Here is a 13941-nt window from a genome sequence, read left to right on the forward strand (position 1 = left end):
CAAACATCTCTAAAATCCCTTTCACCTCTAAAGCTCTAGAACTTTATGATTATACCAAACTAGTGTTCAAGTATAAAAAAGAACTACAATATATGGCTCCAAAGTAATGCAAGTATGCAGAAGAAAGAGCAACATTTAGAGAAGTCTTAAGGTTTTCCTGGCATTCATGATGACGCAAAATAGAATGTAAAAGTTACTTCTTTTCTCAAGGAAAAATTTCGAGGAGCCATTGAAGTTCTTTGCTCAAACTGGTAATAATACATTTATGAAGACACAATCTGTTTTGGGGGTCCCAGCATAATATTTAACGTACTGTTTCTCAAGTTTGCATACTCCAGAGTCAGCAAAGGCATTTGTTAAAAATATTGATTCCCCAGGCCTATATCAGATTTGCTGAAACAGAACTTCTAAGGAACAAACACAGGAATCAGTATTTTTAGCGTTCAAGTGACTCTCATGATCATGCAAATTTGGTTTATATTCCCCAAATGTATCAAACTATCTTCTAGTGATCTAAAAGAGTAAGGAGCACTCCCTGAAAAGGTAATTTATTATGAAAGGCAATTAATATATGTTGAAAGTTTTTGTTTAAGCATTTTATTCAATTACTTAAATCAGGTAGTAACTTAGCACAAAGTCCCAAAATAAAGCAAAATAAAAATCTCCTTCTTGGTCTGATTTTACCTGGAGTCATGTTATCTAGTTCAGTCATTCTTTTGATCAGATACTAAAAGCCTTTCTACTTCAAAAGGGAAACAAATTCTCAAGGACTTACATTGCCATTTGTGCACTCCAACCAAGGTTGAAGGGTGGTTTTGTATTTTCAGTGCAATGAGATGAGAGGGTCAGGTATCTTGGAATGATGACTTGCTGCCCAATCTTGTTGTTAAGTGAGAGAGCAACATTGAAGCTATATCGTTTCAGATGAAGAATGAGGATCCTGAAAAACAGGAGATGATACCATTATTAGTTTATACATAATAGAGGTAGCTCTCTTACAGGTAAGAAGAGATCACTGTAACTAACCATGTTAGACAGCTTTTGATTTAAAGACTACATTAGGCTGAACTAAAGATCTGTCAAAGAACATTTACTGAGTACTTGCCATGTGCTAGGCATTGTGCTAGGTACTAAGAATAAAAATAAAAATAAAACACAGGCATTGGGTAGATATTAATTATTAATTGTGAGGTTTCAGTAAAATAATGTTCCTAGAAAAAAAATCAAAACACATCAGACGAGAAAACTAATTTTAGAATATTGGTATTGATAATGGATCAAATCCCTAAATTATTTACTTCAATGTTATATAGTTTACCAAAAAATGGGTGTTATATAACGACAAATGGTAATTTAAAGTGTTAAACAGGACTTCCCTGGTGGCGTAGTGGTTAAGAATCCGCCTGCCAATGCAGGGGACACAGGTTTGAGCCCTGGTCCAGGAAGATCCCACATGCCGTGGAGCAACTAAGCCCATGTGCCACAACTAATAAGCCTGTGCTCTAGAGCCCACGAGCCACAACTACTGAAGCCTGCACACCTAGAGCCCGTGCTCTGCCACAAGAGAAGCCACTGCAATGAGAAGCCTGCTCACTGCAACTAGAGAAAGCCTGCACGCAGCAACGAAGACCCAACACAGTCAAAAATAAATAAATTTATTAAAATAAATAAATAAATAAAGTATTAAACAGCTCTTATGTTTGGTGGTGAAAATTAATTTTTTTAAGATGACTTTTGACAAGAACTATTCTTATTTCAGTAGCACTTTCTCTAGAGAAAGGTAAGAGAGAAATGAAGTTTTCTCCACTTATAAAAAAGTTCTATAAAATGTACATGCACAACAAATTATAATTGAGTGTTACACATTACTGAATTAAAAATTTACTAGTGGGCTTCCCTGGTGGCGCAGTGGTTGAGAATCTGCCTGCCAATGCAGGGCACACGGGTTCAAGCCCTGGTCTGGGAAGATCCCACATGCCGCGGAGCAACTAGGCCCATGAGCCACAATTACTGAGCCTGCGCGTCTGGAGCCTGTGCTCCGCAACAAGAGAGGCCGCGATGGTGAGAGGCCCGCGCACCACGATGAAGAGTGGTCCCCACTTGCCGCAACTAGAGAAAGCCCTCGCACAGAAACGAAGACTCAACACAGTCATAAATAAATAAATAAATAAAATAAAAATAAAAGAACGTGAATTTCTTTAAAAAAAAAAAAAAATTTACTAGTAAGTCCCCATCATTATTCCAAAGTCTCATCAGCCTCGTTCTCTTGTTGCCATCTTCTTGGGACTCTCAGGTTCCTTCTCTTCTTCAACTTTCCAAATCCTCTTCCTTTCTCATACAAGAGAATTGTAGCTTTCCATTCTCTACCCTCTTCATATCTCAGCTTTGCTGACCTTCTTTACCAATCCATCTGGTAAGCCTCACTTATTCAGTAATATTTGTAAGTACTTTAAAGAAGAAAAATTGAAGAGCCAATTAATTTTACCTGGGTAGCCTGTTAAATTTGTGCCTGACAAGAGCACATTTCCCACCACACTTCTCACAGGAATACTCAAGTTCTTCTGCCTGTAAAAAGACAAGAGGGAAAAATAAAGAAGTATAAAGTTGAATTAGCACTGCCCCATTAAATGCTAATTTCTCTAGTCATACTAGTTCAGTGGAATGACAACTCCGACCAGTTTAAATTTTGTGTCTAGAATCATAAGCCTTACTAAATTAAGACCTAATCCTCAAAATATAGTTATAATATCATGCCCTGTTTCAGAATTCCTAATTTCCTTTTTTTTACCAAGGAAACATCTCAATTTATGATAGTAACTAAACTATAGTAGCAGATTCTCAACCTTTTCCCCATGGATACACAAGAACCACTGCCAAGAGTATATCCAGATTTTAACATTTGGCCATAGCAGAGATAAGATCACCTTCAGGTTAGGCGGAGTTCCTGGTCTGTTAGGTGTAACTCTACCCCTTTCTTATAATGGAACTCAATCTTCTGGTGACAGCCCACTAAGAACAACTGCTCTAAAAGGACCAAAGTTTGGGGTGGATATCATTACCTAGAGAAAACTGAAACAAGAAATCCTTAAAAAATGGGGGTAAAGATACACAGGAAAAGTTTCAAATTCTACGATAATAACAGGAATAGTAAGGAATGACTAAAACAAAAAGAAAAGCAGAATATTTATCCTTGGGTGGAGCTGAATATTCATCATTTCAAGAACAGAGGTCTTTTTTTTTTTTTTAAATCTTAGGATGACAACCCTGCCCCTTTGCTACAACAAAACAAGAACCACTATTATACAGATGGCAAACTGCCATCAATTATAAGGACTGCTACACAACATGTCCAATTATGCCCCAGAAACTTTCTGAATATCTGTAACAGTATAACACAAATGCAAATATTTATCTATAGCTCTGAATAAACATGACTTGTCCTTTCTGTTTCTAACATGGTACATATAACCTAAGGAGAAGCAAAAAGTATTTTTTTTCATTCCTCAGATCTTAGTATACTAACTTAGATAGTATCTCCAATTTTGACTCACATTACCCAATTTTAGCATATGTCACTTCATATTATTTGTTTACAAACAAATGCTTCTAAGGTTGTCTAAAACACTTGCTGTTGAGTTAGATGTATAATCTACTTGAGCAATTAATTTTCTTCTACAATCAGTTAACAACCATATTTACCAAGCTCCTAAAAATAAACACTATTTATAAATAGTATTTCATTTGTTTAGTATCACTATTTATAAATAGTATTCCCATTTGTTTCCCCTGCAACTATTTTGTCAAAACTCTGCCTTAAAGAAACCAACTTCAAATACAATTATCTATGATATATAAAATTTAGTTATGTGAAAATACCAAAAGGTATTATTTACCCTAAAGAAAAGATCAAGGGAATCTTGAACTGAACGAGGAGGGAGTGGCTTCTTCCTTCGAGGAAGGTCAATGGAGAGGTCATTAAACTGTTCTCTTTTGGGAATAATCTCGCCACATCTGTAAAAATAAAAGAAGACAAATGTAAGAATTTAGAGGCCTAACTGTGTAATACAAAATAAATACAAATATACTTCAGAAACACTGTTCCCCCAATGAACTTATCAGGTACTGAGAGACCATGACTAGGCATGAGAAATAAACATTTAAAACTTTTCTCATGCTTACTTTAACCCTTATTAAATCCATACAGGTAAAACCTCAATTGAAAGTGTTTAAGTACTTTCTTAAAATGCTAAATTTAAAATTTTTATACTTTCCAAAAAACCCCCAAACTTTAAAACACTGAAGTATAATATATATATAGAAAAGTGAACCAAAGTTGTATAGCTTGATGAATTATCAGTTAACACACACATGTAATCACCACTCAACTCAAAAAATAGAACACTATGAACTCCCTAGAAGCCCCCTCACATGCCTCTTCCCAATCACTATCCCTTTCTTACTTCCAAAAGATAACTATTATCCTGACTTCCAAAACAACAGTTGAATTTTGGTTTTTTATCCAATCTGCCTCTCTGTGTCTTTTGATTGGAGCATGTAGTCCACTGACATTTAAGGTAATTATTGATAGATATGTATATATTGCCATTTTAAGCCTTATTTTCCAGTTGATTCTGTTTCTTCTTTGTTCCTTTCTTTTTCTTTTTGTGGCTTGATAATTTCCTTTTATTTTATGCTTGTGTTTTCTTCTTTTTGATTTTTGTGAATCTATTGTGTTTTTGATTTGTGGTCACCCTGTTTTTTGAGTATGTTAACCCCTTCCTATATCTACTTGCTTTATTTATTTAATTTATTTATTTTAAAAAAATTTATTTATTTTGGCTGTGCCCAGTCTCAGTTGCAGCACACAGGATCTTCATTGCAGCATGTGGACTCTTAATTGCAGCATGCATGTGGGATCTAGTTCCCCGACCAGGGATCGAACTTGGGCCCCCTGCACTGGGAGTGCAGAGTCTTACCCACTGGACCACCAGGGAAGTCCCTCTACTTGCTTTAGACTGATAGTCATACAGGCTCAAACACATTCTAAAAAATGGAATACTCAGCCATAATAAAAGAACAAAATAATACTATTTGCAGCAACATGGATGCAACTAAAGATTATCATACTAAGTGAAGTAAGTCAGAAAGAGAAAGACAAATACCATATGATATCACTTATATGTGGAATCTAAAATATGACACAAATGAACCTATCTATGAAACAGGAACAGAAGCACGGACATAGATAACAGACTGGTGATCATAGATAACAGACTGGTGGTTGCCAAGGGGGAGGGGGTTGGGGGGAAGGATAGTGTGAGAGGTTGGGGTTAGCAGATGTAAGCTACTATATATAGAATTGATAAACAAGGTCCCACTGTATACAGCACAGGGGACTATAGTCAATATCCTATGATAAACCATAATGAAAAAGAATATAAAAAAAGAATGTATATATGTATAACTGAATCACTTTGCTGTATAGCAGAAATTAACACAACACTGTAAAATAACTATACTTCAGTAAAAAAATATACAAACAGCTCATACAGCTCAATATCAAAAAAACAAACAACCAATCAAAACATGGGCAGAAGACCTAAACAGACATTTCTCCAAAGAAGACACAAAGATGGCCAAAAGGCACATGAAAAGATGCTCAACATCGCTAATTATCAGAGAAATGCAAATCAAAACTACAATGAGGTATCACCTCACACTGGTCAGAATGGCCATCATCAAAAAGTCTACGAATAATAAATGCTGCAGGGGGTGTGGAGAAACAGGAACTCTCCTACACTATTTGTGGGAATGTAAACTTCTGCAGCCAGTATGGAGAACAGTATGCAGGTTACTTAAAAAACTAAAAATAGGGCTACCATGTGATTTTGTGATCCCACTCCTGGCCATATATCCAGAGAAAACCATAATTCGAAAAGATGCAAGTACCCCAATGTTCACTGCAGCACTATTTACAATATCCAAGACATGGAAGCAACCTAAGTGTCCACTGGTAGATGAATAAATAAAGATGTTGGGTATCTATACAACGTAATACTACTCAACCATAAAAAAAAGAAATAACGCCATTTGCAGCAATGTGGATGGACCTAGGTTTAATCATACCAAGTGAAGTAAGCCAGACAAAAACAAATATCATATGATATCACTTACATGTGGCATCTAGAAGAACAAAAAAGATGCAAATGAATTTATTTCCAAAACAGAAAGACTCACAGACACAAAAAACAAACTTACGGTTACCAAAGGGGAAAGGGGTGTGGGGGGAGGGATAAATTAGGAGGTTGGGATTAACATATACACACTACTATGTATAAAATAGATAACCAACAAGGACCTACTATATAGCACAGGGAACTATACCCAATATTATGTAATAATCTATAAGGGAAAAGAATCTGTAAAAGAATATACACATATAACTGAATCACTGTGCTATACACCTAAAACTTACATGATACTGTAAATAACTATATTTCAATAAAAAAATTTTTTAAAAATACTTGAGTTTTACCTTTTCTGAACCTTACATAAATGGAACCATACAGAATGTTTTCTTTTCTTTTTTTTTTTTTTATAAATTTATTTATTTATTTATTTTTGGCTGTGTTGGGTCTTCGTTTCTGTGCGAGGGCTTTCTCCAACTGTGGCGAGCGGGGGCCACTCTTCATCGTGGTGCGCGGGCCTCTCACTGTCGTGGCCTCTCCTGTTGAGGAGCACAGGCTCCAGACGCGCAGGCTCAGTGGTTGTGGCTCACGGGCTTAGTTGCTCCGCGGCATGTGGGATCTTCCCAGACCAGGGCTCGAACCCGTGTGCCCTGCATTGGCAGGCAGATTCTCAACCACTGCGCCACCAGGGAAGCCCCAGAATGTTTTCTTTTAACTAGCTTCTTTTGTTCAACATGATTATAAGACTCAACCATGCTTGTTGCAATGGCTAAAGCCCATTTTTCATTGTTGTCTAGTATTAAGCTGTATGAGCATGCCACAATTTATCCATATTGATGGACATCTGGACTATTTCCAGTTTTTGACTAAATGAACAATGTGTCAAATTGAAAACACTATGTGTTCTCAGTAAACATGTGTAGACAGTTCTGTTCCTAGCAGAATTGTTTGGTCATTGGATACATTTTATAGAATTTCAAAAAATGGGCTCAGAGATCAAAACATCATATTCAATTTACCTGGAAGCCAACTGATTTCTTTTACTTAGTTTTAATTGACTGTTTTTCATTTTGTCTGCATTATCAGCATTTTTAGTAATATTCATTTTCCTGTCCCAGTTCTATATTGCAACAGTAGAAGACTAGGGACTGTAAGAATACATCTGTTCTTCATTAAATAAACATTTATTGAGTGCCTCTCTCCTAGGCAGAATTCTAAGATGACCCTTGCCCTTCCTTGTATAATTCTATCCCCTTTGAGTGTGGGAGGACTGTGATTATGATGAGCTATCACTCCCATGATGATGTTACTTTACATGGCAAAAGGGATTTTGCAGATATAATTAATGTTACTAATCTTAACTGTAGAGTTCATCAAAAAGGAGATTGATTACCTGAATGGTTGAGGCCTTATCACATGAACTCTTTAAATCTGGGTCTAGAGGTCTCAAACAGAGGAAGTCACAGATTAGAAGTCAGAGAGATGTACTGCTGGCCTGAAGAAAGCAAATAGCACTGTTGTGAACTTCCTATAGAGGCCACATGGCAAGAAACAATAGGCAGCCTTTAGGAAATGAGTTGCCCCAGTCAATAGCTTACAAAAAAATGGGGACCTCAGTACTACAACTGAAAGGAACTAAATTCTGCTCACAACCTTAATGAGCTTAGACGGGGACTCCAGATGAGAACACAGCCAGCCAACACCTTGATTTCAGCTTTCTGATACCTGAGCAAAGACCTCAGCCATACCCTGCCTAGACTTCTGACCTACAGAACTGAGTTAAGTGGATGTTGTTTTAAGCTGCTAAGTTTGGGGCAATTTGTTATGCATCACTGAATATGTCTCCTATATGCTGAAACTGTTCTCGGCACTGGGGTAGTAGCAGAGAACAAACCAAGACAAAAATATGTCCCCTCATGAAGCTTTCGTTATACTGGAGAAGAGATACAATAAAAATACATACATAAGTAAAATATACAGTATGTTAGGTAAGTGTTAAAGAAGAAAAAGAAAGTACAGAAGAGGGAAGCAAAAGATGAGAGTAGATGGCTGGAATTTTAGATATGGTAGCAAGAAAATGCCTCACTGAGCAAGTGATTTTTACATAAAGATATGGAGAAGGGAGGGCACTAGCTATGTGATTATCACATGGGGAAAGAGAAACAATAAGTGAAAAGGCCCTGAGGTACCAGGATCCTGGCATTTTTTTTAAAAGCAAGAGGGACTTCCCTGGTGACGCAGTCATTAAGAATCTGTCTGCCAGCACTATTTACAATAGCCAGGACATGGAAGGAACCTAAATGTCCATCGACAGAAGAACGGATAAAGAAGACGTGGCGGGCTTCCCTGGTGGCGCAGTGGTTGGGAGACTGCCTGCTAATGCAGGGGACACGGGTTCGCGCCCTGGTCTGGGAGGATCCCACATGCCGCAGAGCGACTGGGCCCGTGAGCCACAACTACTGAGCCTGCGCGTCTGGAGCCTGTGCTCCGCAACAAGAGAGGCCACGATAGTGAGAGGCCCGCGCACCACGATGAAGAGTGGCCCCCGCTTGCCGCAACTAGAGAAAGCCCTAGTGCAGAAACGAAGACCCAACATAGCAATCAATCAATCAACCAATAAATCTTAAAAAAAAAAAAAAAAGAAGCCGTGGCACATATACACAATGGAATATTACTCAGCCATAAAAAAGAATGAAATAATGCCATTTGCAGCAACATGGATGGACCTCGAGATTGTCATACTGAGTGAAATAAGTCAGACAGAAAAAGACAAATATCATATGATATTGCTTATATGTGGAATCTGAAAAATATGGTACAAATGAACCTATTTACAAAACAGAAATAGAGTCACATATGTAGAAAACAAACTTATGGTAATCAAGGGGGAAAAGTTGGGGGGGATAAGTTGGGAGATTGGGATTTACATATACACACTACTATATAAAACAGACAACTAGTAAGAACCTACTATATAGCACAGGGAACTCTACTCAATACTCTGTAATGACCTATATGGGAATAGAATTCAAAAAGATTGGATGTATGTATATGTATAACTGACACACTTTGCTGTATGGCAGAAACTAACAAAACACTGTATATCAACTATACTCTAATAAAAGTTAATTTAAAAAAGAAAAAAAAAAAAGAAAAGAATCTGTCTGCCAATGCAGGGGACATGGGTTCGACCCCTGGTCTGGGAAGATCCCACATGCCACGGAGCAACTAAGCCCATGTGCCACAACTACTGAGGCTGTGCTCTACAGCCCACGAGCCACAACTGCTGAAGCCCGCATGCCTAGAGCCCGTGCTCCGAACAACAGAAGCCACCGCAATGAGGAGCCCACGCACCACGATGAAGAGTAGCCCCCACTCACCGCAACTAGCGAAAGCCCATGTGCAGCCACGAAGACCCAATGCAGCCATAAATAAATAAATAAACAACAAACAAACAAATAAAGCAAGAAAGCTAGTTTGGTTCGAACAGAATGAGCAAGGGGAAAGAGTGATAAGAGATGAAGTAAGAGAGTTAACTGGGAGAGAGGGGTTGCTGAAAGGCAAATCATATGGAGTTTTGTAGATCATAGCAAGAATTTCAGCTTTTATTTTAAGGGTTATGAGCAGAGGGCCGACATGAACTAATGTCCATTTTAAATGGATCACTTTGGCTAATGTGTTTAAAATAGACTACAGAGAGACAAGGGCAGAAACACAGTGATCAGTCAGAAGGTATTGCAACAATCCAGGCAGAGATGATGGTGGTTTGGACCACAGTGGTGTCAGTGGAGGTAGTAAAAAGAGGTCAGATTCTGGCTGTATTTTGAAGGAAAAGCTCAAAGGGTTTGCTGACATATGGGATGTAGGGGTGCAAGAGAAAGAAAAGTTAAGAAATACACCACACTGTTGTACTGATAAACTCTAAGTACTGAACTGTCATTATTGAGATAGGGAAGACTGCAGAAGGAGGTTTTATGGGGGATTATTAAGTACTTAGTTTTAGATGTTTTAAGTTCTTTAAATGTAGAATTCATACAAATTCTTCATAGTCAAGAATATATTACTAATATATTGAAATGGCTTATAATCATTGAAAACCAGTCAATCTAAACTATAACAGTTTACAAAAATTAAGTACATTTGGCAAACAGGTCAAACTAACTTACAGCCAGATGGGACAGAGGCTAAACATGGAAAATTACAATTCTGGGATAAGGTGTATAGAATATTCCTTCAGCCAGAAACTATTTTATCTTTAAAGAGTTGTCTTAAAGAAAATGACTAATAAAGCAACTAAGGCAAGGCCTTCGAGGAGGTAGTTGTACTGCTGCTGCAGCCCCAGAGAACCTTGTTACCTCCAGGACTTGCCAACTCTTGGGCCACTGTTCAGTCTGGATGCCTGGCATTCAGCCTCATGCCTACACACTGTGAGCCATATCACTTCATGCACTGGTACACACACCTCAACTGCACACCTGATATTTGGGTGCTGCATAACTGGAATGGTTGACTGATGCTGTTGGCCCAGTGAAGCAGGCATTACTTTGACATAGCTTTCTTCCTGTGATGCCTGTGGCCATTTCTACCACAGGCAACAAAAATTTTCCTATCAAAAGAAACTTGGTTGACACCCCACAGTTAAATGAAATATTAACAGTGACAAACTGCTTCTCTCTCTGACTTGAACAAATTTTGTTTGGAAAGTGCATTAGAAGAAAGGGAAAGATGGCTATCATACTATGGGCTCTCTAGCTTTTGCAAGATGATGAACTGTATTTATAAGACCCAGACCTTTTCTTTAAAAAATAATTTATCCACTAGGGGGAAAAAAAAAAACTGAAGAAATCATGAAGATAAAAAATGTCACAGACTAATGATGCAAAACTACTGTCTTTGTAGTGTCCATGTAAATGTTCAAAATTCTAGTAAAAAATACTAGAGTGTCATAGCTAGAAGAGACCTCAGTGAACACTATCATTTTGAGCAGCCTAAGAAAAATAAATAAAGCGGACTTCCCTGGTGGTGCAGTGGTTAAGAATCTGCCTGCCAATACAGGGGACATGGGTTCGATCCCTGGTCCAGGAAGATCCCACATGCCAGGGGCAACTAAGCCCGTGTGCCACAACTACTGAGCCTGTGCTCTAGAGCCCACGAGCCACAACTACTGAGCCCACGTGCCACAACTACTTACTGAAGCCGGCGCACCTAGAGCCTATGCTCTGCAACAAGAGAAGCCACCGTAATGAGACGCCCGCGCACTGCAAGGAAGAGTAGCCCACGCTTGCTGCAACTAGAGAAAGCCTGCGCGCAGCAATGAAGACCCGATGCAGCCAAAAAATAAATAAAAATTAAAGAAAAAAGAAAAATAAATAAATATGAAAGACAGAGAATGAAGAGCCAACATATGGCTGTTGAGTATTCCTAAAGAAAATCCCAGAACAAATGGAAGAGAAGCAGTGTCTAGAGAATAGTTTTTCTGAGCTGAAAAAAATCCCAAATCTTCAGATGAAAAAGCCCCATCATGTTAAACGCAAAATTAATGAAAAAGTGTCAATACCTAGATGTAAATTAGTGAAACTCTGAATTTCAAAAATTAAGAATATCACAGATTTTCAGGAAGAAAAAGATTATCAACAAAATCAGACTTCTCCTAAGTGTCAGAGTAACAGGATATGATGGGACAGTATATGTAGTATGTTGAGGGGGAAGGCTGTGTCTGACTTAATAATCCTGTATTAAGTCATGTGTGAAAGCCACAGAATTAATTCTCATTTATATGTGGACTCTGAAGAATTCCACTCTCTGAAAAAAAATGTATTCATGTACTACTGATAACTGGAAGATTAATCAAAATAGAACCTTTTAATGTGAAGTACCTGGTAGAGAGTCCTGATAATGAGTATGGAAATTAATTAAATGTAGAAGGTAAGTCTCAATAGTTAATGTAAACATGGTTAAAAAGCATTGCAAAAATTAAAAATAATTCACATTTTAATGTATCTTGTAAAAAAAAACCCCAAAACCCATTTTTTATAAAGACAATTTGGTTCAACAAAATAAGCAACTAATAGGAGGGAGTCTTTTCAGGGAAAAAGAAAAGACGAGGGCTTCCCTGGTGGCGCAGTAGTTAAGAATCTGCCTGCCAATGCAGGGGACATGGGTTTGAGCCCTGATCCGGGAAGATCCCACACGCTGCGGAGCAACTAAGCCCGTGCGCCACAACTACTGAGCCTGCGCTCTAAAGCCTGCGAGCCACAACTACTGAAGTCCGCACGCCTAGAGCCTGTGCTCCGCAACAAGAGAAGCCACCGTAGTAAGAAACCTGAGCACCACGATGAAGAGCAGTCCCTGCTCGCCACAATTAGAGAAAGCCCGTGAGCAGCAACAAAGATCCAACTCAACCAAAAATAAATAAATTAATTAATTAATAATAATAAAAAAACGATGAACAAGTATTCTCAAAGAGCTTGATTTTCCACACAGTGATTAAAAGGAAAAAAACCACACACACAGTCACACACACTCAAAAGGCAGAGCAAAATTAACCATTTAGTCAGCACTAAAGCATTTGACAAACTAAGTTCACTTTAGTTCTCACCCCACCAAGCATTCTTATAGATGATAAAGACACTGAACAAAGATATTTATATTCATGTTTCCCCATGACACAGGAATGAAGATAAGAATTAAAACCTTCTAGAAGAGTTTCAGTCACTTGCTGTAAAGAATTAAAAGGGAAAAGAGTTCTCTTAGAGACTACTTACGCTTTACAGATGATGGAGTGCTGAACTTCAAACTCCAAATTAGTAATAACAGGGCAAGTGTATACTCTAGTAGCTGAAATATCTGGTGAATTTTCTTCTCCAGGAACAGGTTCAGTCTTCCAAGTTTTATTTAATTTTTCCATATCCTCTTTCAGCTGGTCTAAGCACTGACTTAAAAATTCATGAGCGTCCTAAGAAAGCATAATATCCTTAATCAGGTCAAAACATTTCTTGTCACAACAACAGCTTATTAACATTGTGATCTATACGAGTAAAGCCCTTGCAAGTCAATAACATGTGTGGAAAAAGGCCAGATTTACTCTAATGATTTTGCAGTACATATTTTGTGAAAACAAAACAAAACAACAAATGACATATTTTATATTCCTAAGCTAGATTAGCATGACTAATAAATGAATCACTCCTTCATTTGTTTTTTAAAAATAGAGTGATTTTTCTAAAATAGCCTTTGTAGCTAAAATAGTCCAAGGTCCTACACTGGCAAACCACATCTATATTATTAAAATATGATAAAATACACAGAAGAGTCATATTGAACCTTACCAGAAGTCCTCAGGTTTTCCAACCTGTGATGAACACACATACACAAATCTCATTTTAAAATAATATTGGGCAACACGCTAAAATCATTTCAATTTTCCTATCTCTAAGGTGTTTAAAAACAATTACACAAGCCTCTTAGATAGCTTCATCCACCAGAGCGCAGACAGCAGAAGCAAGAAGAACTACAATCCTGCAGTTTTGAACTACAAAACTACAGTTCCTGCAGTGGAACAAAAACCACATTCACAGAAGATAGACAAGATGAAAAGGCACAGGGCTATGTACCAGATGAAGCAACAAGATAAAACCCCAGAAAAACAACTAAATGAAGTGGAGATAGGCAACCTTCCAGAAAAATGGAAAAAAATTCAGAATAATGATAGTGAAGATGATCCAGGACCTCGGAAAAAGAATGGAGGCAAAGA

The 13941-nt window shown here is 37.8% G+C and overlaps 1 protein-coding gene across 12 annotated transcripts in view; it reads right to left on the bottom strand.

Annotated features, from left to right (window-relative positions):
• Positions 1-13941, bottom strand: part of USP37 (ubiquitin specific peptidase 37) — a 90882-nt gene that overhangs the window by 25909 nt on the left and 51032 nt on the right. For all 12 annotated transcript variants that reach the window (XM_082466091.1, XM_082466084.1, XM_082466086.1 and 9 more), the window contains 4 exons: positions 12953-13143; positions 3894-4011; positions 2486-2565; positions 776-940 (listed from right to left, as the gene is read on the bottom strand). In XM_082466091.1, the coding sequence (XP_082322217.1) occupies positions 776-940; positions 2486-2565; positions 3894-4011; positions 12953-13143 (554 nt within the window). The remainder of the gene's footprint in view (positions 1-775; positions 941-2485; positions 2566-3893; positions 4012-12952; positions 13144-13941) is intronic.

The sequence above is a fragment of the Balaenoptera physalus genome (assembly GCF_965194825.1).
Source record: "Balaenoptera physalus genome assembly, chromosome: 6".
Classification (NCBI taxonomy): Eukaryota; Metazoa; Chordata; class Mammalia; order Artiodactyla; family Balaenopteridae; genus Balaenoptera; species Balaenoptera physalus.